This window comes from Oryza glaberrima, chromosome 9 (assembly GCF_000147395.1).
Source record: "Oryza glaberrima chromosome 9, OglaRS2, whole genome shotgun sequence".
NCBI classification, from domain to species: domain Eukaryota; kingdom Viridiplantae; phylum Streptophyta; class Magnoliopsida; order Poales; family Poaceae; genus Oryza; species Oryza glaberrima.
Genome location: NC_068334.1, coordinates 14,781,348 through 14,805,224, shown reverse-complemented (window position 1 = coordinate 14,805,224; position 23,877 = coordinate 14,781,348). Strand labels below are relative to the sequence as shown.

At 42.5% G+C, this 23,877-nt stretch overlaps 1 protein-coding gene across 1 annotated transcript; it reads right to left on the bottom strand.

The window, feature by feature from the left end:
• Positions 1 to 621: 621 nt before the first annotated feature.
• Positions 622 to 13,212, bottom strand: LOC127785027 (glutamate receptor 2.8-like). Its single transcript, XM_052312448.1, has 3 exons — positions 12,868 to 13,212; positions 11,472 to 12,784; positions 622 to 2,215 (listed from the first exon to the last, which is right to left on the bottom strand). Exons 1-3 carry the CDS (start codon positions 13,121 to 13,123, stop codon positions 905 to 907), a joined length of 2,880 nt encoding a protein of 959 aa, XP_052168408.1. The 5' UTR covers positions 13,124 to 13,212; the 3' UTR covers positions 622 to 904.
• Positions 13,213 to 23,877: the final 10,665 nt, after the last annotated feature.

Sequence of the window (23,877 nt, the reverse complement as noted above, 5' to 3'; positions counted from 1 at the left end):
CTTGGCGATTACCACGTCTAAACCGTGAAAACGCTGATTTTTTTAATTCAAATATTTGAAGATGGATTTTACGCGGTTTTCAACGGTTACCGCGTGTTTACCACATTAACCTCTTTACCGCGGGGGCGATAACTCCTCCCAAAACGGTAAGGAAACCTTGGGCACTAGTGCAAACTGCCAAATCAAATTTCACTCGAAATTCCTAATGCACGATTGCTCGCGAGGCACGCACCTAAGCGATCACTTTTTTTATTTTGGTTATTGCGCATCTTGTTTTCCTAATCAGATTAATCAGCGCTAATGACGTCGAGATAGCGATAAATTTTTTTTCCACTTTCCTTTTTATTTCACCATATAGTTTTTCTTTTCGAATAAGTTTATATACCTAAAGTTTATATATCTAAAGTTTACACACCTAAAAATTATAGGTCAAAAGTTTATATACCCGATTCAAATTTGAATTTGGATTCAAATATTTTATATATAGAATATTTCTATACATAAAGTCTACGCACATGAATGAGAGTATTAGATTTTTTTTCTAATTTTTTTTACTAACTTTATATATTTTTTTAAAAAAATTATGATGAAAGGAGAGAAGGGAGAGGAGCATAGGGGGGAGGGGCGGGTCGCCAATTAGGGGTCCCAATTTCACTACTAAAACTTTGCAAATTTTACAATGTAGAGTTGAATCAATATATACAATTAATGACAGAGTGACAGGGGAACTGTAATTTGTAAATTCCCACCCCCTATTAGAATTATTAGTTGTTATTGTTCAAACTAATTAATCGATCTGTTCATCTTTTCATCATCTCTCAATTTCGCCTAAGGACATGGAGCACCAGTCACTCTTCCGTTTTTGCTCCAGAAGCTGTCAGAAAAATGGCAGTTAAATCCGTTATTACTGGCCACTGCCATTCTCTCCAGCGCCGTCGGGATCGCGAGCTGCAGTCGTCGTCGTCGCCTCCTCCTCGTTGGCTTCGCCACCGGCGCCGGCGGCCAGCTCGATCTCGCCGCCGGCCATGGTGCTCGACGGCTGCGGCGACCAGGCGCCCATGTGCAGGCTGATCGGGCTGCCGGCCGCGTCGTGCACGACGGGCGGCGAGGCGGCGGCGCCGCCGTCCTTGGCCTTGAACGTGTGCGCCGAGAGGTCCCTGCCGTCGTAGAGCTCGGCGAGCCTCCGGAACGGGTGCGTCGACGTCGCGACGATGTCGCGGATGGCACCCCGGTTGGAGGCAACGAAGGTGGCGAGGTGGACGGCGCAGCAGAGGAGCGAGGTGGCGCCGGTGATGAGGAAGAGGCCCCAGAAGCTGCCGAAGCTGAGGCTGTCCGACGTGAACGGCCCGCCGGCCGCCTGCGCCGCCGCGCAGCCGTCGGACTCGCCGAACCACTTGCGCTCGATGAGGTTCATCTCCTCGCTCTCCGTCAGCGCCAGGATGGCGCGGGACAGGTCGGCGACGTACGGCGAGCCCTTGGGGAAGGCGAAGCCGAAGCCGCCGGTCTTGTTGGGCTGCCCCCCGCCGCCGCCGCCGGCCATGGCGAACCTGTCGCAGTAGGATTTGAGGAAGATCCTCAGGTACGGCGTCTCGTCCACCACCGCGCCGATGGTGCCGTTGAGCAGCGCCTCGTGGAAGCTCTGCGCCGCCCCGTACGGCACCAGCCTCGCCGGCGGGAACCCGGACCTGGTCATGGCCCCCCGCATGAATGAGTTGTTCATGATCCCCACGCGCTCCGCGCCGCGCCACAGCGCCGCGTAGCCGGCGATGGACGGCTCGAGGCGCGGCACGGTGAGCATGGAGGTGAGGCTGGCGGTGTAGCTGGACTGGAGGATGAGGACGACGAAGAACCAGACGACGGCGGCGAGGCGGGCGAGGTTGCTGCGGAGGTCCTCGCGGTGGGCGAAGACGAGGGTGGAGAAGCCGAAGTAGAGGAGGGTGCCGAGCTGGTGCCACGGCGGGCCGCGGAACTCGGCGTTGCCGCGGTGCTCGACGAACCAGACGGCGAAGCCGGTGAGGAGGAGGAAGGCGGCGCTGGCGAGCCACAGGTCGTAGCGGAGCGGCTTCAGGAACACCCACGTCCGCTCCCCGCCGCGGCCGACGTCCCGCAGCGGCGCCACCATGGCGATGCCCGACGCCATGAACGGCAGGGTGAAGTCCACGTAGCTCGACCGCGCCGCCGTGATCGTCATGTCCGCCACCGCCGCGTCGAATGTCTGCACACAAATTTTTATTTAAACGCCATGGATGTACATCAGTTGAGCTCTCAGCTCAGCTCGCAGGATTTCAAATTTTTTTTTAAAAAAATCTTGGTACATTCTAATTCTAGCTGGTTGCCGTCTACCAAGGTTTTCAAGTTTCAGTTAGAAGTTGCTGAAAATTTGAAGAGTCCCGGAAGGAACCGCTTCAAGCAAAAGAATTCGTATTTGTTTCAGAATTAGATATTTTTGTTTTTAAATATCTGAGAAAATCTGTTGAAGATTTCAATGTGTCTATAATGTGTTCGAAATATCACCCATTTCCTTTTAACCAATCCGCTCTCATTATTCAACAACATATGCACCGCCTATTCGCTATAGTGCCATGGCCTCCAAAAACAACAAAAAGTCCCTATAAGGCTATAACCTCGGGGATCACCAGTAATGTCAATGGCGTCCTCTAGCCTTTGTTCCTTGCTCCATCCGTCCCAAATTATAGGATGCCAACTTTTTCAGGAAAATCAAATTCGATAACTTTTAACTTATAATCATACTAACCGTATGTATGCTAAGTATTATATATGTTATATCACTTAATTTATATTTTGAAGTATTTTCATGTGATGTTAATTTTATATTCGTTGGGAATATAACATGAAATAAATTACTGGTCAAAGCATATCATTCAAAACCGTGTAAACAAATATAGGTCTTATAATTTGAGATGGAGAGAGTACTATTTAGCAACCTATTGCACCTAGAAAAAAATATTTAATACAAAATTCAGCATAACGATCTCGAAAATAAAGATTTCAGTCGAGATCTTAAAAATTGCTAGCACTACACAAATTCATACAAAAAACTGGTCATATCTTCTTGGGCCAATCAATTAGGCCCAAGTCAAACTCTAACAACAAATGACTTGAAAAAAAATACTACTTGTTCCATCTTCCAAAGAGAAGGGGGGCGAACTGGTCCATGCATGCTTCACACGTGCCTATCTTTTTTCTAATTAAGTCAAGTCGTCAAGTGTCTAATTAATTAATTCTCGAAATAACACTGTCTTGTTGGGGCTTTCCATGTAAGTACATAACCTAAGAGCAAGTTTAATTTTAATAGTATAGCCCATCACTAACTTCAATTCATCTATAACCAATCTAATAGCCAATTCATATAATAGTTGCTTACTATACTATTAATATATGGTCCCACCTATCATACACTCATGTGTTTTGGAGTCCGTGCTGCAGCTGGCTACAGATCTATAGTCCGATGCTCTTATCTCTCATCTTTTATCTCATTAAAATATGTTTATAATTGGCCGATAATCTTTTATTGCACCTGCTCTAATCGTTTGGTTATGTACTTACAAGAGAGAGAAGAAAAAGAAGGCAAGGCTCAAGCAAGTTGACTTAAAGTCTATATACAAGACAACACCAAAATTGCAAGTCGCTAGGACAATAGGTACCAGTGAGTTGAAGAAAACATTGACTGGCCATTGCTACTGGTCTTGGGTTCTATATGTGACAATATATATCATACACACACACAAGTGGTGCCAACTTAGCTAGCGTTTTCTTGTAAAATTTTCATAGATATTATATCGGGTATTCAAGCACCCAATTCCAAGACATAGGATGTGTTCTTTTCTTTTGGTAAATGAATAATGAATAGCTAAATGATATGTGATAATTATTCGATGGTACAAATGAATTAATTAAATATTTTAAAGTTGAAAAATGCATTCGGAACAGTTTTCTAAGAAATTAATATATGAAAGTTTTACTCTATTTAGAAGTTTAAGAAGCATCACTACGCCGGACCAGGTCATCTCTGACGGGCCCAAACCCTCACCTTTGATGGGTTTGGTCTTGGTCAGTGATTAGTGGTCACTGATGACAAAATCACCTGTGACGGATGAAACACCCGTCACAGATAACCCATCTCTGACCGGTATATAAGTCATCTCTGACGGGTTAAAACTTGTCACCCGTCACAGATGAGTCATCAGTGACGTGTCGTAACTACCTGACCGTCACTGATGACTCATCTCTGACGGGTTGTAACTTACGACCCGTCACTGATGACAAAGCAAGAAATACAATTTTTGAATTTTAAACGCAACAAAAAGACCTCAAAAAAATATTTTGAATTTTACTAGCCATCCTATACATGGTTACACATCACTACCTACAAATTCACAATTTTTCACGCAATATAACTTGCATGCTACACGTGAGATTCAAACTCAAGACCTCAACCTCCATATAGAGCTCCCTTACCAACTCACCTACTCAATACATATTGACTACTCACCCAATGTTATTATTTTGTCTATGCTTGTCTAAATCATTTAACATATATTTAACACCCTAAATGACTTCAAATGAAAATATTATCAACTAAATAGTTATAGATCTCATTGTGTTTTATAACTTTTACATAGAAAATATCTTCATCCGATGTTGTTTGAAGAATTCAAATTTTCATTTTTCAAAATATATCTCACTTTATAACATGTAAATTTTGTGAAATGAAAATATTTTCAATTATAATGTTGTAGATCTGGTTGAGTTCTATGACTTTGATACGGGGCATGTATCCATCCATGTCATTTGAAAAAAAACTCAAAATTTTGTTTTTAAAAGTAGATCTGATCACTTGTAATGCATGTTCGGGGATGTAAACGATCTCTAATAGAAATGTTGTTAGTTATAAAGTTGTGGATATCATTGAGAGCTACAACTTTTATATAGGACATGTTTCAATCCGAGGTTTTTTGCAAAATTTTAAAAATTTGAATTTTCACTCATCACTGACGGGTCATAACTACCACCCGTCAGAGATAACGTTATCTGTGACGTGTGTTAGTTAAAGACCCATCAGAGATGAGTGGTCTCTTTTGTGATAGTTCATAATACTACACCCGTCACAGATGACATGTCATTTGTGACGAGCCATGGTTGTGACCCATCACAGGCGATCTGTGACGGGTTACAAGTGCAAGCCATCACAGATGACTTCACATCTGTGACGGGTCCTCCCTGGTAGCCATATATTGAAGAGGATATTTTTTTGGCCCGTCAGAGATGACTCATCTTTAACGAGTTGCGTTGGCCCGTCACAGATGACCCGTCACTGAAGCCCGGATATGTAGTAGTGCATGCCGCTGAACGGATTGGAAGGGTTCCGTTCCTTGAAAAAAAACACCCACTCCCTCTATACTAAATTAAAGCTATTTAATGGTTAAATTAAGTACCACGGATTGGAAGGGTTCCGTTCCTTGAAAAAAAACACCCACTCCCTCTATACTAAATTAAAGCTATTTAATGGTTAAATTAAGTACCAGAATGTAGCTATTTAGAGCAAGTTTAATAGTATAGCCCGCTACTGGCTCTAATTTATCTATAGCCAATCTAATAGCTAATTCATAAAATATAGTTACATACTACACTATTAATAACTGGTCCCACCTATCATACACACACTATGTCTTGGAGTCCGTGCTACAGCTGGCTATAAATCTGTAACCCGCTGCTCTTCTCTCTCTTTATTTATCTTCTTAAAATATGTTTGTAGTTGGCTTATAGCCTGCTATTGTACCTGCTCTTATAAGTTCTCTTGGTGGAGGTGTATTAATCATAATACTCCTCTTTTTCCACACGTTCACTTGTATTCCCTATCCCGCTCTGCTCTTGGTATAGAGGAACATTAAATGAAGGCATTTAGACTTTTTTTTTCCACTTTTAATCTACGGCCATGTTTAGATTTAAAGTTTGAACCCAAAAACGTCACATCGAACTTTTGTACAGACACAAACTTCCAACTTTTCCGTCACATCGTTTCAATTTCTTTAAACTTCTAATTTTGGCTTTTGGCGTGGAACTAAACACACCCTACGTGTAAAACTCAAAGTATATTCTGGCAGAGTAGCTGCTACTCCTATATGATGAATAGTATTATTGTTAGTACTCACTAGTAGTATTATACAGTTGTATATATACACTATAGCTAGTCTTTTACTGGTGCTATACTATACTGCTTCTAGCTATAGTACAGATCCGGCAAGATTTCAATAGATTATTCAGACAAGGTACGTTCAGTGGGCAGCCTGTGAATTGTGATCATCGGTTTCATCAGACTCTGATCATTCGCTCGCGTCAACCGTCAAGCAAGCAGAGTTATAATTGGTTATTTGACATTATTTTGACTAGTCGCCATCCGTTCTGGTAAACATAATGAGCTGTTTGATAGCAACAGTATGACGTACAGCGCTGACTTTTCTCAGTTCTAAGTCAATTTTCTCGACGCCAGATCATTATCTGCCCATAAATTACCCATCTGATGTGATCTGATCACAGAGAACTGCGAAAAAGGTTCTTAATTATATATAGCAGTCACATTCATTTCATGGTGAAAAGGAAATATGTCTCTACTATTTTTAAAAACACAGTCAGTCCTCTTTCCCTTTCCACCCTAATCCCACGTATAAAAAACCGCTAAAACATCTGTGTACCCAAAAAAAAAAACTGACTAACCAGGAAAAAAAATATGGGAGTAGAGGAAAAAAATTCTGTAAATTCTAAGTCAATTTTCTTGACATTAAGTCAGTTTTTTCTTGGCCCATAACGTAGCCACTTTTTCCTGTAGTTCTGATTAAAGGGAACCATAAAAGGCTTCTTTTATACTCTAGCAGCTCATGTTCCTTGGGTCAGGTCTTACAAAAGTTTGGGCTATATATTACCGGCTTATTCGATCCCCAAGAAGAGGCATGGAAGGAAACTTGGAATTGAAGGTGATGATCAGGTCAATATTCCTCAGCTGGTCCAATTAGGAAAGGGTCCAAATTAATTTGATTTAATTCAGTTTTGGAGGAGATAGAGACAAAGACTGATACTGAAGCCACCATGGTCAACTCTTCCATGGTCAAGAGTCATGCATCATGGAGATTATTTCAGACCACAAAAGATGCAGAAATGGACGAAAGAGACCTAATATCATGGAGAAAGGCATAATAAAGTATATGTGTGTAAATTTGCCTGTTTGAATTATTTGTTTTATTGTATACATAGCAGAGTTTTAAATCTCCCGCTATAGCTACCGCTATCTCCCGCTATAGCTGTTTGAGAAGGGTTATAGCTATTTGCACTCACGTACAATTTAGCCGCTATAACTCCATTTAGCCCGCTATAGCTGTTTGAGAAGCTAATCGCTAAATGCCTTAGCCCGCTATTTAAAACATTGATACATAGGCATATCAAAGATCAAAGATATATTTCCCACCAAAAAAAGGAAGAAGATTTATTATTTGAGCTAATTGGTTTGAAAGAAGAAAAAAAATGGCAATTCAATTGTTGTTTTAGAATATATAGATCAGGCAAATTTAGAATAAATTTAAAAAAATATCTAGCTAGCTTGAAAATAGTTAATTCCTTAAAAATGGACTAGCTTGATGGGTCATGTACATGCATGCTGTGTTTTAAAAATGTCTAGCGACAATATCTCTGACATAATATAGCGAGCAGTGCCAAAGGTGGCACCATTGGATTTGTATTCAAGACTACTATCAAGTGATTTTTTTTTGGCAGTTGTTGATGATATAATGTGAATTAAAAAAAAATAACAAAACATAGTGTTCCCAAATTAAACCGCAAGCCATGCTAATTTTCGTTTATAGGATATTGGATAGGTAATCGAATTCGAGTAAAATTTCCCACATATGTCAAAACTTGGTAAAAGCCAAATGAGACGTCGATATTGATCAAGAATTGGGACCGCATGGAGCCTGTTTTGGTAGCCGATCAAAGTCATATACTATGGTCGCTTCGCCTTGGTCCCTTAGTCAAACAAAGTAGTCTAATGAGTCTCGATCGATGAATTTAATAGGATTCCTTTTAAATTCGATTAATTCTGGTGTTTATATACTGGCCGGGGACACTAGTACATAAAGAAGACTCCACGAGCACCACGCAAGTCTGCCGTTGTCTTACTTAATTGACTGCAACTCTTTTACGCAATATTACTTACTAGTGTACGTGTTTATCAACGAATTTTCATGCGTCACTAGTACAGATCCTTCTATCTGTGACGGGCTCTAATATGCTTAGAAATACCGGGCCGTCACAAGGAAGTCATCTCAATCGGGCCGAAAAGTGCCCGATTGAGATATGGTCGCACAGACATGTTAGATGGGTATAAAACTTAAGCCCGTCACGGATGACACCTATCTGCCACAACTTTAGGCCCAATTGAGATAACGTTCCATATCTCAAACGGGCCTCAAATTGTGGCCCGTCACAGATGACCATCATCTGTGACGTACACCAACTTGAGGCCCGTTTGAGATAACAACTAGGCCTGTCACAGATGACTCATCAGTGACGGGCTATATACTTAATCTCTATCGGGCATTAACTAAAACCCGTCACCGATGACTATTTTTCCATTTTTCATATGAAATGTTTATATTTGTAAGTTGATTATAGCAAAATAATTTTACGGGTAGTAAATGATTTCAAATGAAAAAAATGTCAACAACAAAGTTGTATAACTTATCAATATTTGCAACTTTTAGTTTGGTCATTTTTCAATATAACATTTTTTTTGAACAGTTTGAATTTGAATTTAAAAATATGACAACTTCAAACAACATTTTCAAATACTAAATGATTTCAATTGAAAAAGTCATCAACAACAAAGTTGAATAACTCATCAAGATCTAAAACTTTTATTTTTGTTATTTCTTCATCTGACGAAATGTTAGTAATATTATTCACAAATTTTACATATATGTGTTATAGTTTATAAAAAAACAGATAAGAGATATGTCAATTTTGTGAAAAATATTACTATCACTTTGTCGTATGAAAAAATGACCAAAATAAAAGTTTTAGATCTTGATGAGTTATTCAACTTTGTTGTTGATGACTTTTTCAGTTGATATCATTTAGTATTTGAAAATGTTGTTTGAAGTTGTCATATTTTCAAACTTAAATTCAAACGGTTCAAAAAATGTTATATAGAAAAATGACCAAAATAAAAGTTATAGATTTTGATGAGTTATACAACTTTGTTGTTGATGACTTTTTCAGTTGAAGTCGTTCACTGATCTAAAATTCTATTTTAACTTTTCAAACTTTGAATTTCAAATTTCAAATTATTTAAATAGAGTCAGATGGAGAAATAACCAAAATAAAAATTTTGCACCTCGATGAGTTCTACAACTTTGGTTTTGGTGACTTTTCCATTTGAAATCATTTAATAACCCTAATTTGACATCCTAGCCTAGGGCATAATAGGATTAACAGAATACTCATACCAACATGTTATAATTACATTTCCGGAAGCCAATCTCTTAAGAACTTTGATGTTAAGTGTGCTTGGTCTGGAGCAATTTCAAGATGACGGGCTATAGTTAATGCCCGTCACAGATAAGGGTCATCTGTGACGGGCGCTAGTTGTGGCCCGATTGAGATAGGTCATCTGTGACAGGCTATAGTTTGACTAGTCGTCTGGGTCAAAGCTATCGGTGACGGGCTTTACTTAGGGCCCGATTGAGATAGAATCATCTGTGACGGCCGTTTGCCCGATTGAGATAGCTCTTCACATCAGTGACTTCTAGCCTGTGACGTACGCCATGCCCGATTGAGATGGGGCTTACCGCCCGATTGAGATGAGGGTATCCGTTCTAGTGCGTGTAATTGATCAGAATGAACTGTAAAATTTTACCTAAAATTTCTCACTAAAACGTTACATATATGTATGTTATTAAAAGAATAACATTCAATCCCCTTTTATCATAAAAACATGCCGCCTTGTACTTTCAGATGCAACTTGATTTAGCACTTATTTGTGGTGTAATGTACATATAAAACCCATCCTCCACCCAAAATTGATATGAATTAATACAATTGTACAAGTGTAAAACAAAGAATTATAAAACATAAAAAGAATGTAGGAATAATCGTTTAAATAGACCATAGAAAAACCGAAGGGACCAGATAAGAGATACTCCTAGATTCGAAGGAAATTTTTCAAAAGGTTAGAGGTCGTGCTAAATTTCCTCCAAAATCTCCATAAGATTGTCTATTCCATAGTGATTTCAAAGTAAAGGATATGATTCAATCCTTTGTTTCAAAGACTTTCTTAGGATTTCTTTTCCTAAAGAATTGAAATCCTCTAAATTTTCTATTATTTTCTACAAATCAAAGGGGGACTAATTGAGCATTTTACTACTTATGACCGAATTATATGAGGAGGAAAGTGACCTAGATGCCCACTATTAAATTAGGGTTGTTTGGTAGCTCCATTGTTCAGCCTTCATCTTATAAGCATAAGCAAACATTTTAATTTTATGCCTTAATTTTAAAGTTGATTTGTGGTTTTTTCATCATAGTTGGGGGTAAGATGTGAATAAATTTAAACGAGAGAAGTTGATTATACTAGTACTGTGATCACTTATCTTGAGATAAATTTTGAATCCAACATAGTCACTTTTGGGAGGGGGCGTAATATCATGTTATGAAACTATTTTTCAAGAGAAATCCACACGAATATTTAAAAAATACATTACATTTTCGAAGTCTTGAAGGCTTGATCGGATCCTTGTCCGAAACGACATAACCACATAAATATTTAGATTATATAACAAGAGGCAGTGCCTCATTGATATTTATAAAAGGTCCAAATAAATACCATGCTAAACTATCAATATATAGGATCAACCTAATATGTATATGTTCAAATATTATCCACACAATGGTATTAGTCACCAAGTCTGAGTTATAATATATTACAATGTTTTCAAATATAAACTAAGATAGTGGGTGTGTATATTTACCAAAAAAAAAACCATTATTGTTGTGAAGGAGTTCTTCATTAAACTGTCATATTAATTTCATGTTATTTTGTTGGGTTGTGCAAGCAAGTTTTAGTAAATCAAACAATGTGTTCAAAGTTCTAGCAACTGTACATATAAACTGTAGTACTAAATTGAACAAAAAATATACTTCCTCCTTCCCTAAATGTTTAATGCCGTTGACTTTTTAAAATATGTTTGACCGTTCGTCTTATTCAAAAACTTTTGTGAAATTTATAAAACTATATGTATATATAAAAGTATATTTAACAATAAATCAAATGATATGAAAAGAATTAATAATTACTTAAATTTTTTAAATAAGATGAACGGTCAAATATTTTTAAAAAGTCAACGGTGTTAAACATTTTGAGATGGAGGGAGTATATTTGATGTACTAGAAGCACAAGCACTTACCCCATCAGCAACCATCTGCACCAGCTTGTCGTAGGGCATCGACTCCGCCTTCACGTACTCCACCGGCAGCGCGTACGGCAGCAGCCGCACCGCCGCCTCGAACACCTCGACGACGAACCCGCCGGCGGTCGTCCGGTTCGTCGCCGCGTCCACGTCCAGGTGCACGATCGCCCGGTACCCGGGGTTGACGCTGCCGGGCACCGCCACCCGCAGCCTCCGCGCGCTCGTCGGCACCACCCACCCCCTCGGCACCACCGTCGACTCCCCCGGCCAGATCACCGGCGCGAGCTCGCGCCCGCCGCCGCCGCCAACGCCGAGGTGCCGGGTCAGCCCGCCGTCCTTGGTCCAGAACCCGATGCTCCTCTCCTTCCCTCTGTCCATGATGTTCAGCACGCGGAAGGCGTGCACCGCGAGCTCGCCATCGACGAGCTGGAACCTGCCGCCGAGGCCGTCGAACGTCGTGCTGGTGATCGCCTCGAGGAACTTCTTGCCGGACCTTGACTTGCCGAGCCCGGCGAAGTCGGTGGGTCCGCCCTTGCCCCCCACGAGCCCACCCTGCGGCGGTGATAGGTCGCCGGCGGTGAGGTGTTCGGCGGCGGACGCGACGGCCCACGCGGCGTCGTAGGCCCACACGGCGTAGCTGCCCATCTCGGCGTGCTCCGCGTCGGCGGCCGGGTGCTCGGCCATGAAGCGGCGCACCCACCGCCGCCTGACGTCGCGCAGCCGCGGCGTCGTCGGCACGTAGGGGGCGAGGCCGATCACCCCCTGCGGCGCGTTGATGGAGCCGAGGAGGCCCGTGAGCCCGTCGGTGATGACCCACGCGAAGCCCTCGCCCATCATCCCGGCGGCCTCGGCGGCGGCGAGCACGCGCCCGGCGAGGTCCGGGCGCGCGTGCAGCACGAAGGCGCGCGTCTGCAGCGACTCCATCCGGTACATCGCGGCGGCGACGGCGTCGGCGTCGGCCCCCGCCGGGAGCGCGCAGCGGTAGGGGACCTCGGAGCCCTCGGCGGTGAGCGCGTCGACGAGGAACGGCACGAAGGCGGCGCCGTAGTCGTCGTCCTGGTAGACCGGCACGACGCGGCGCCACCCGAAGCGCCTCGCGAGCGCGGCGATGGCGCCCGCCTGCGCCGCGTCGCTCAGCGCGGCGCGCGCGAAGAACCTCCCGCCGCCGGGCGACACCGACGGGCTGGTCGCCGAGAACGACACGACGGGGACCTCCGCCCGCGTGGCGAGGTCGGCGACGAACGCCGACTCCACGGAGGACTGAGGCCCAAGGATGGCGCGCACGCCCCGCCCCTCCATCAGCTCCAGCGCTGCAGCACGCGACGATCGACGTCCATTAATTCATCATCACAAGCTCAAGCTACGAAACGAGACGAAACGAGCGTGTCCGTACCGGCGGAGGCGGCGGCGACGACGTCGCCGCGGGAGTCGCGGTGCAGGAGGTGGACACGGGCGGGGGACCGCGGGAAGGCGGCGTAGAAGTCGTCGAGCGCCATGGGGATGGTGGTGTTGGCGATCTTGCCGACCGGCGAGCCGCCGTCGATGATGAGGCCGACGGTGACCGTCAGCGGCTGCGGCTGCGCCGCCGCGAAGAGGAGGCATCCGAGGAAGAGGAGGAGGAAGAGAGGATTCGGGGTGTGACCAGCCATGGAAGAGGCAGAGAGAGAGAGAGAGAGAGAGAGAGAGAGAGAGAGAGAGAGAGTTGTGGTGGACGATCAGTTCGATCGGCGAGCGAGATAAAAGTCGCCTGTGAGTACACTTGCCCATTTTTTGGCGCCTTATGTACGATTCGGTTAGTTCACGTTAAAATTGAAAGTTTGGTTGAAATTGAAACGATGTGACAGAAAAGTTAGAAGTTTATGTGAGTAGAAAAGTTTGATGTGATAGAAAAAATTGGAAGTTTAAAGAAAAATTTAGGATCTTAACACGGTGTAAGTGGGGTTGCTTGGAGAAGAATTTTCTATACCGGGTGTCATTCTCACCGAAAGTTACAAGGAAGCTCTAATGATGGACGCATGTATAATATTCTACAGGCTAGAGCCCATGTAATTCTTGGCTGGAGCAAGTCATGATAAAAGTAGAGGAATAAGTCTATTTTACCTCCCTCATCTCTATTGCTTCTCATTTAATCGCCTCACTCAACCACAAAATTGGGTATAGCACCTCGCTCATCTTCGCAAACCAGTGCAAATTACCTCCTTCGGTGGTTTTGGAAGCGATTTCTGCTGATGTGATAGATTGACTTGCTGTGTCTATAGGTGCGACCCAGATGTCTTCGACTTCCACCTTATCTCATCTTCCTTACCTCCCCTCTTCTCTCTCTTTCCTCTCTTCCTCCTCACTCACCTTACAGCAGTTCATCGGCCAGCGAGCTCCTCCCTTTCATATCTCTGTTGAGGAGATCTCCTTCCCTAACACGTAGACGACCAGCGAGCTCCTCTCGCAAGGGCTGCGGCTCTTCTTTCCATGTGCTCGGGCGGCCAGGTGGAGCGCAAGGAATGGAGGTTGGAGAGGACGCTGGTGATGGGTGCTTGTCCCCCCGATCTCCGGCGGTGGTGCTCACAGTATGGCATGAAGATCACGAATTCCTCCCCCTTCTTGGCCCTACAGGCTTACCTGTTGCAACGTTGAGCCACCGCTCTTGCTCACATGCCGACACCCAAGCACGCTTCACTAATGTCTCCTAGCGCCACGGTCCCGCTCCGCCTCCTCGCTCACATCCCCATCCGCACTGCCTGTACCACTGCCGCATCCCCCTCCTCAGATCATGGCCCACCTAGGTTGGATGGGTCTATTGTACCAAGCCAGCCATAGAAGCTCTTCAATCTTCACCTCTCCAGCGATGAATAGTTCGCATGTGAACGATAGCTGAGGTGAAATGTTGTTCCTTTGGTGATTTTCAAAATTGGATTTTCTTTTTTCCCCTCTTATCATCTCCCGCTTTTTATAGACATTTTATACGCAACTTTTTGCGCTAATACAGAATAACATATCAAATATTTTAATTATTTTCTCTGATTAGGGTGGCACGTAATCGCCACATAGACGCCACGAGGGTATGTAGACCAAGTCAATATACCATGTGGGCGCCACAAAAGGATAAAACCACTCTTTAAACCCCTAAGGGTAATTTACACTAGTTTTATTAGTTGGAGGATACTTTGTAACTGCTTTTGTGGTCAAGGGATGCAAATGAAATTGGGCCTATAGTTGACAGATTTAAAGTGGACTTTTTCCCTCAGCAAAAACATAGGCCGAATCAGGCCAGGTCCATTGGGGTTAGCCTGCAAAGATCAAACAGGACTGGGCCGGGCCATGTCCGTCTCGACGAGTTGCTCCGGAGAGGGGGGGCCGGGGGGGGGGGGGAATAAGTTCACTTTAGGTTCCTCTATTTGTTGGTCAATCTGATTTTCGTCTCTTAACCACAAAACCGGATACGACCCGTCCCCCAACTTACAAAACCGGACAAACGAGGTCCCTCGGCAGTATGGAGGGCGGTTTTGACCGACGTGGCGTATACGTGGCTCCTTTGACTAGGTCTTCGTCCCACGTGGCAATGACGTGTCGCTTACGTGGCAATTTTATCCCCAAAAAATAATAAAAATAGTAGGACCCATATATCAGCAACACAAAAAATAATTAAAAAAGGTGGGGCCCATGTGGTCCCACATGTCAGCCTCCCTCTTCTCTCTATCCCTCTCTCTCTCCCCTACATTGCCAGGAGAGAAGGGTGAGCGGCGGCGCCGAGGCGGCGTCGCTCCGCCCGCTGCCGCTCCATTTCGCCTCGCTTCCTCCCGCCGCCGGCAAGTGCAGAAGAACATACACATGGCGATTCCGTGGTCCCTAGGTTACATGAACTGAATAACCTTGATACTGAATTGTGTGATCACTAGTGTTACCTTTGATGTCTCGATGTGTCATTCCATCGGGTGCAGTGTTCCTGTTCAAGCACGCCAACTCGAGGGAATTCCAGCTAAGCCCTGGAGGGAACGAAGACAAGGGCGCCATTGCCGAGCAGCGGGTGTCGCTGCTGCGATCGTGGCTGCTGGCCTGCCGCTGCTCTGCCGCGGCAGCAACGGCACGGACGCGCCGGTGCTGAGCAGCATGGAGAGGACGTCGCTCCGTCCACTGCCCGCCGCCGCGCCGCTTCGCTCCGTCACCGCTCCGCCCGTCACCCCCTCGGCACCGCCGCTCGGTGTTCTCTCCTGCCAGTGTATAGGGGGAGAGAGAGGGGGATAGAGAGAAGATGGAGGCTGACATGTGGGACCACATGGGCCCTATCTTTTTTAATTATTTTTTTAGCTAACATATAGGTCCCACTATTTTTATTTATTTTTTAGATAAAATTACCACGTAATCGCCACGTCAATGCCACGTAGGATGAAGATCTAGTTAAAGGAGCCACGTAGGCGCCACGTCGGTCAAAACCGCCCTCCATACTGCCGAGGAACCTTGTTTGCCTGGTTTTCGTAAGTTGGAGGACGGGTCATACCCGGTTTTGTGGTCAAAGGATGAAAATCAGACTGACCGACAAATAGAGGGACCTAAAGTGAACTTATTCCGAGAGGGGGATACAGGAGTCAGGAGGTAGCTAGATGAGCGAAACGGTGACTCCATGGCTCCATGAGGCCTTTCTTGAAGAGCGCGAGCTTGGCGAGGTCGCGAGGAGGAAGACGACCACCTGCAACACCTGCGCGTTCACGGAGTTGAAGGGGATCTCCACCAAGAAGTTGACGACGGCGGGCTAGCTTGGCCAGCGCGGAGAGGACAACCTGCTCGACGCTGGCCTCGCGCCATATATAGCCGCCGCTTGATCCAGGCTCACCCATTAATAGCAAATCAAGAATAAATCTTAGTGCGGTGCTAATTAATTTAGTTTCAGTACTGTAGCGTGCCTATGTTGCCGTTCTTTAGTTTATTTGTCGTCAGACTTTCAGAGCCTGTTAGCTTTAGCCCGCTTCTTCAGCTGCGGCGCGTGTGCTCTTCTCGATGCTGTAGCCTCCCCTCCTGTTGCCGTCGCCACCACCATGGCCTTGGTGATGTTGGTCTGGAACGACACCACCGCGCGCGGGACCACGGCCATGGTGGTCCCGTCTTTTGGGGCAGCGGCGCTGGGGGATAAACCCTAGCAAAGAGAGAAGCTAGGGGGATTCACGGGCCTCGCCGGAGGAGCAGCAGCGTCTTCATCGGGGGCAGCTCGGGCTCCGCCCCTGCTGCACGACGAGAGAGATGGGAAGAGACTAGAAAGCGGATGGGAATGGAAGAGGGTATTGTGGTGCTGACACGTGGGGCCATATGGGTCTGACGCTATCTTAGCCGCCATATCAACCAAAATCGAGAGTTATACTGCCTTTGGAGCTAATGTGACCGGTTTTGCAAAGATACGGATGCGTTATACTCCCTCCGTTTCTAAATATTTTACTCTCTCCGTTTCTAAATATTTGACGCCGTTGATTTTTTTTAACATGTTTGACCATTCGCCTTATTAAAAAAATTAAGTAATTATTAATTTTTTTCCTATTATTTAATTCATTGTTAAATATACTTTCATGTACACATATAGTTTTACATATTTCATAAATTTTTTTGAATAAGACGAACGGTCAAACATGTGCTAAAAAGTCAACGGTGTCAAATATTTAGAAACGGAGGGAGTATCCAGTTATTCCGGTTTAGGGACGATTTAAAACTTAACGACAAAATGAGGGACCTCAAGTGTACTTTTTCCGTCATTTAATGAGCCGTTTCGGTTTACCGCATCATGCTGTGATGGGCCGTCCGGTCCAGCCTCGGACTTTAATGGGCCGCAAACCAACGATCATTGCAGTCTCAGGTATCACGGCAGACAGCGTGCAGGAAGCAAAGAAAACGAAATCGAAAGATTTTTCTGGGTCTGCAACCCAGAATTTGCTTCAACATACGTACCATGCATGGTTTTCAAACGGGATATTAGGAAGTGAGTATTAAAAACCTGTCGCAATTTTTTTTTGAGAAAAAAAATCAGATGTAGTGTAATTGTACTGTAACTACGGTATAACTTATATAAACCTTGTATTCAACAATGGTTTGGTTAGCAAGTATGGGATTTTACGCGTGACATGTGTAAAAGTTTCTTTCTAGTAACCTCATTAAGTACAAATCTCAAGGCGATCCAATAGTCACAAATCAAAAGTTTTGAGGACAAAACTAGTTCAGAAATTGAGAACTGCGCCAACAAGCAGACAACGATTAGAAAGTGGATTCGCATCCGATAGCAAAATATGTGAGCACGAATCCTAGCGCCGAATTGAACGGCCAAAAAATAGAACGTTTTCAACACCCGAAACTGTCGACAGCTAATAACTAGCAAAACCGTATTGGGAAACATGCAGGGGTTCAGTTTTCCTCCCGCAATTTTCCCGTTCTCTTTTAATAAAGACCATGTTTAGTTGGGACTAAAACTTTTAAATCTTTTAAATCCCTATCACATCGGATATTTGAAAACTAATTATAAATATTAAACGTAGACTATTAATAAAACCCATCCATAATCTTGGACTAATTCACGAGACGAATCTATTGAGACTAATTAATCTATGATTAGCCTATGTGATGCTACAGTAAATATTCTCTAATTATGAATTAATTAGGCTTAAAAAATTTGTCTCACGAATTAGCTTTCATTTATGTAATTAGTTTTGTAAGTAGTCTATATTTAATATTCTAAATTAGTGTCTAAATACAGGGACTAAAGTTAAGTCCCTGGATCCAAACACCACCTAATGCACGCAGAGAGAGAATGAGTAGGGGATAAAAATGAGTTGAAAAAGGGAATACTAAAGTTTGGATGTCTAAACGAGAAGAAAAAACGAAGTGGTATTAACATGTCTAGTGGATCCTATAGCTAAAAAAGAACAGTTTTGTGCGATTAATCCAAAAACAAAAAAAAAAGCATTTTTTGGACAGAGTGAGTTTCAGTCGTCAATGCAATTGCTCATGGGTAAGCAGCAACTAATCCAGAGACATTGAAATAGATAATTGGTGCTTATAATTAATAATGCACCTAGCCAGGAATTAATTGTTGAGATTATAGGCATATAATGATTTAATCTATTCCATAAATAAATCATGACATTACAGATGAAAACTAGCATGAACGCATCATTAGATCTACACAGTATAACATGAACAGATCAAATATGCGCAACATATTGAACACGTACCGAGGTGACGGAAAGACCGGCTGCATGAACAGATCAAATATGCGCAACATATTGAACACGTACCGAGGTGACGGAAAGACCGGCTGCTTGGTCGAAACTTTTCGCAGACGTCTACGAAGGCACGAAACACGCGAGCGAAGAGGAAGGCGAGCCATGCGCTTCCCAAAAATCTTATTGCCGTACGCGCGCCGCCTGCCCAACATATTGAACACGTACCGAGGTGACGGAAAGACCGGCTGCTTGGTCGAAACTTTTCGCAGACGTCTACGAAGGCACGAAACACGCGAGCGAAGAGGAAGGCGAGCCGTGCGCTTCCCAAAAATCTTATTGCCGTACGCGCGCCGCCTGCCCAGGCGAGGCGAGCGAGCGCGCGCGTGTTTCCCCTCTTCTCTCCACCATACATGCTTCAAGTGGCTAGGAGGGCATCCTCCCTTTTAAGGAGGTCCCCCTCTCCTAGAATAAGCAAGGTGGTACTAAACTCCACATGCATGTTATCCCATGAGGTGGGCTTTTGTGATTTTCCAAAGAATTAATCTTCGAGTGGGCTAAGGCCCATTCATTAATTCCAACATTAATAGCTAAAAAAGGACATGTGTATATATATGTGGAACTCACTGATTAAACTGATTTGGGTCTTTACTGAGAAATTGGCTTGTCCACTATGTGAATCATACTACAAATATAGGTTGCTGTTAACCTCTTGAAACTCATCAATTAGCGGTGTAGCTAATTAACCATGATTTGCTGCAATTGCTTAAGGGACCCGGCCGGCCGGATTGAGATAGGTGCATTAGTAACTTAAGCAGTTATCATGGGGTGCTAGTGCAACCGCTTAAGGCCGTGTTTAGTTCGTGTGCTAAAATTTTTGAAGTATACGGATACACATTTAAAGTATTATATGTAGACTAATAACAAAACAAATTACAGATTCCGCCTATAAACTGCGAGACGAATTTATTAAGTCTAATTAATACATCATTAGTAAATATTTACTGTAGCATCACATTATCTCAAATCATGGCGTAATTAGGCTCAAAAGATTCGTCTCGCAATTTACATGCAAACTGTGTAATTAGTTTTTTTTTCATATTTAATGCTTTATGTATATGTCTAAACATTTGATGTGACGGAATTTTTAGAAGTTTGAAGGAAACTTAAAAACTGCCTAAGTTACAGTCAGGCCAGCCACACCAGCCGCCGTCAGGATTCGTACCATGATATAATGTTTCTTAATTAAGAGCTCCCATTTCAGTGCCGGCTTAATCATTGATACTCTAGTACTCCCTTAAAAAAATATAAAAAAATATAAAAAATTTTGGAAGGATGAGATATTTTTTTTTATATAATAAATTTGGATAGGGAGCATATACAGATTTATAGTAGTAGGAAATATTCCATCCTTTTAAAATCTCTTATATTTTTGGACGCATAGAGAATATTCTCTCGGCTTGGCAGTAGTTGGCACACTAAACACACCTTAAACCTCATCTCAGCTGGATATGCACCATCTTGTTTCATGTTGAGAGGACCACCGCTATGTGTTATATCCTCAACCTTCGTCGAGCATATAATGTCATTATATGATATTACTTGCATGTTCTCCGTATGTTGCAATGAAATTTTAATTTTAAAAACTAACATTTTTGTCAATCTGTTTTCCATCAGTTTTTAAACATCTTAGTTCTTGATTAATTTTTCATATATCTTTTCAGCTTACGGATGTACTCTCTCTCTTTTCAAAATAAGTTCATTTTTCACACATTCTACAAATATCAATACAAAACCAAAACGGCTATAATACTCTTACTTTATCAAATTCCAATATAATTATTCCCTAATTTATCTACTCTCAATATATTTATTCATTATTTTCACAAATTTTGATTCAATGATTACTTAAAAAGAAACTTATTTTGAGTCAAGTAGAAGGAATAAAAATAAACTTATTATGGGATAGGACAAAACTTATTTTGAGACAGACACGAGGAATAAAAGTGAGCTTACTATGGCATAGGACAGAGGGAGTACATTTTAGTTGCATATGCCCTCCTTTTTATTAAAAAAAAAAAGTGGTGGTGAGAACCATGATAGATATTATTCACCACTCAGTTTCATCACTTAATTCTTTCAAAGCTCCTTTCGAAGAAATCCTAAACGGTGGTTTCATGAAAAAAGACAGGGGACATGCACAATAGGAGATGCTCATATATAGTTCATATCTGTACTCTCTCTCTCTCTCTCTTTAAAACAGAAAGAGTGACAGCTAGCGATCAACCAATCATTTCCATTAGTACTAGAAATGGTAAGCTTTGCCAACTCCATATCTTATATGTTGGGTGAAATAATAAAGCTTTCTGGCTTTCTGCTCGCGTACCATGCATGCAGATGCTGTCCATATATATATCGCCAAACATATGAGAGATATGTATTGCCAAACAAATGAGAGGGCCAGTGTACCTGCAAGACAGCACCCGGGTTTGCTGCTATGCTACGGTGCTTCCAGTACGATCTGCTGCTGCTTGCACAGTGGTGCATATATATAGCCTTGGGCCTTGTTTTGATCCCAAAAATTTTGGCCAAAAACATCACATCAAATGTTTGGACATATATATGGGACATTAAATGTGGAAAAAAATCAATTACACAGTTGCATGTAAATTGCGAGACAAATCTTTCGAGTCTAATTATGCCATGATTTAACAATGTGATGCTACAGTAAACATTTGCTAATGACGGATTAATTAGGCTTAATAAATTCATCTCGCAGTTTACAGGCGGAATCTGTAATTTGTTTTGTTATTAGTCTATGTTTAATACTTCAAATGTGTATCCGTATACTTCAAAAATTTTACGCCCAAAGAAAACACACCCTTGGTTGCATTGGCGTCCGAAATCCGCGTTAGTGTGAAAGGACGATGGGTATACACATTGGCCAGCACTATTTATTTAAAGAAAACGATATAAAGGTCATCGCGCTCACAACGCGCGGACTCTAACCCCTATAGATATACACACACCCTATCCCCAATGAGTATCTCCGTCAGTCTGAACCGGTGTATATTCAAATTGACAAAGTTAACACGAGAGCTTCGCTATCAATGGGTACGTCGCCTCTGAAAGAATAGGTAGCCGTACCACTTGACAATTGACACATGTGCTTGCATTTATGCTTATTAATTGAATGCGAGCTGTTATACACAGTTATAGCACTACTTAAAAATGATTTTTACAGATACCTGATATTCTTTTTCACATGTGTAAAAAAAAATACTCCTGTGGAAATGGCTGAGGCCGTTTCAGGGTCACAAACTCCTGAGTGAAAACTTATTTTTATAGGCGTGTTCTTAGGAAAAATGCCTAGGAAAAGTATCTCTACTTTTGAGGGTGGATCTCTAAAATTAAGAGCAATACTATATAAAGAAAAAAAAATCTCATTCATACGAAATTGTGTGATAATAAACTTTATATTAAAATTATAGCTATCAACGAAATGTAGTTTAACCTTTTTTTTCAATTAAAATCGTTTAGGAGCTGAAATACTCGTTACAAATGACCTCCGATATGGACATCTTCCATATCAAAATTGTTGAGCTCAACGATATCTACAAGTTTACTGTTGAAATTTTTTATATTCAAGATTGTTTAGGTGCCTAAATATTTGTTACAAGCTCAAATGTTTGTTTTACAACTGGTTCTTTAGAAGTCCAAACTTATTGTGATAAACCAAAGCTTTGTGAGATTATTAAAATATTTATTTTAATATAACATAATTAATATTTTCACAAAATATTTACTTTATTATGTTCATTCAATTACGTAACAAATGAACTCATAGAGACTAAATGACATAAGTAAACAATTATATTGAAAAAAATACTTGAAAGAAATATGGACCGAACCATATTAAATAAAATATTGTAAGGATCACATGGAATGTTTGATTTACCTTAATAGGAGTTAACATAAATTTTCAACAAGTTTTTAAAGTTTAGCCATTTTCAAATAAAGTGAAATGTTTTTGCATGCGGACTTCTTAATGTACCGCCCATTAAATAACTTTTACTGGTGGACTTCTTGAAGAGCCGCTCTTAAAATTTTATTTTCAGAAGGTTCTTACAAGAAAGTTCTTTAAGAACCGATATCTGCGGGTGGTTCCCATAAATGACTCTTATAAATGAGAGCGGTCCTAAAATTTGAGAACAATCATAATTATTTCACATGAAGTCGAATGATAGAATTTCATATAGAATTTGTAGTCCTCAACCAAATCTATAACATTATATATAATTGAACATTTTTTTTTCTTTTGAGAACATTTAATTAGGGCTCAGATATTCACTATCAAATCTTAGATCTATTTTGAAGGAAAAACTATTTTATAAGTTTTCAAATTACCTTGTATAGAGATATGCTTTATATCAAAATTGTAAAACATCATGCTAGTTTGTAGGTGATGATTTTTCTGTTTGATACCATATTTAGAGTGTAAAATATGTGTTATAAGTTTTAGAGAGGTGGAGATAAAATAATAGCATCCAACCTATGGGCATAAAATGATTCGTAGGTAAGGAAGCTAAACGCTGAATGGGAGGCAATCCAGATAGGTGCAGTACTGCTCACTGACATGTGGGCCCACCCACATGTCAGTGAGCAGTACTGCAGAGGACCCTTACCCAATGGGAGGTCCCAAGCATGTTCGAATCCTTTTATGCTGCACGTGCATACATTTCAGACGTAAAATCGTGTGATTCGATTGTGATTTACAATGGGAAAAAGTACGAATTACTCCCCTAACTATCGCGGTCGTCCGAATTACCCCCTGAACCACAAAACCGGATATTCTTCACCCCAACTATACAAAACAGACGAATTACCCCCCTCGATCCAATCCGCGGTGGTTTTGGATTACGTGGCGTACACGTAGCAGTCTAGTCAGTATTCTATTTATTAAAAAAATATGAGACCCACATGTCATTCTCTCTCTCTCCTATCCCTTCTATCTCTCTCACACACACACTCTCTCTCCTCCCGGCAATGGCGAAGGCAGCGAGCGCAGCGGAGGCAGCGAGCGTGGGGAGGCGAGGCGAGGTGGCATCTCGTTCATCGTCGTCTGCCTGAGACTTGACGGATGAGGAGGAAGAAGGGAGTGATTGGTTTCACGGTAAGAAAGGGAGGGACACGCGGGCGGCCGGAGCCGGTGG

Excerpts from the sequence above, each read along its gene's own strand:
- LOC127785027 (XM_052312448.1), bottom strand. The coding sequence starts at position 13,123 with ATGGCTGGTCACACCCCGAATCCTCTCTTCCTCCTCCTCTTCCTCGGA. Across the intron at positions 12,785-12,867 it reads CGTCGCCGCCGCCTCCGCCG|CGCTGGAGCTGATGGAGGGG; the intron begins GTACGGACACGC and ends CGCGTGCTGCAG. Across the intron at positions 2,216-11,471 it reads TGCAGATGGTTGCTGATGGG|ACATTCGACGCGGCGGTGGC; the intron begins GTAAGTGCTTGT and ends ATTTGTGTGCAG.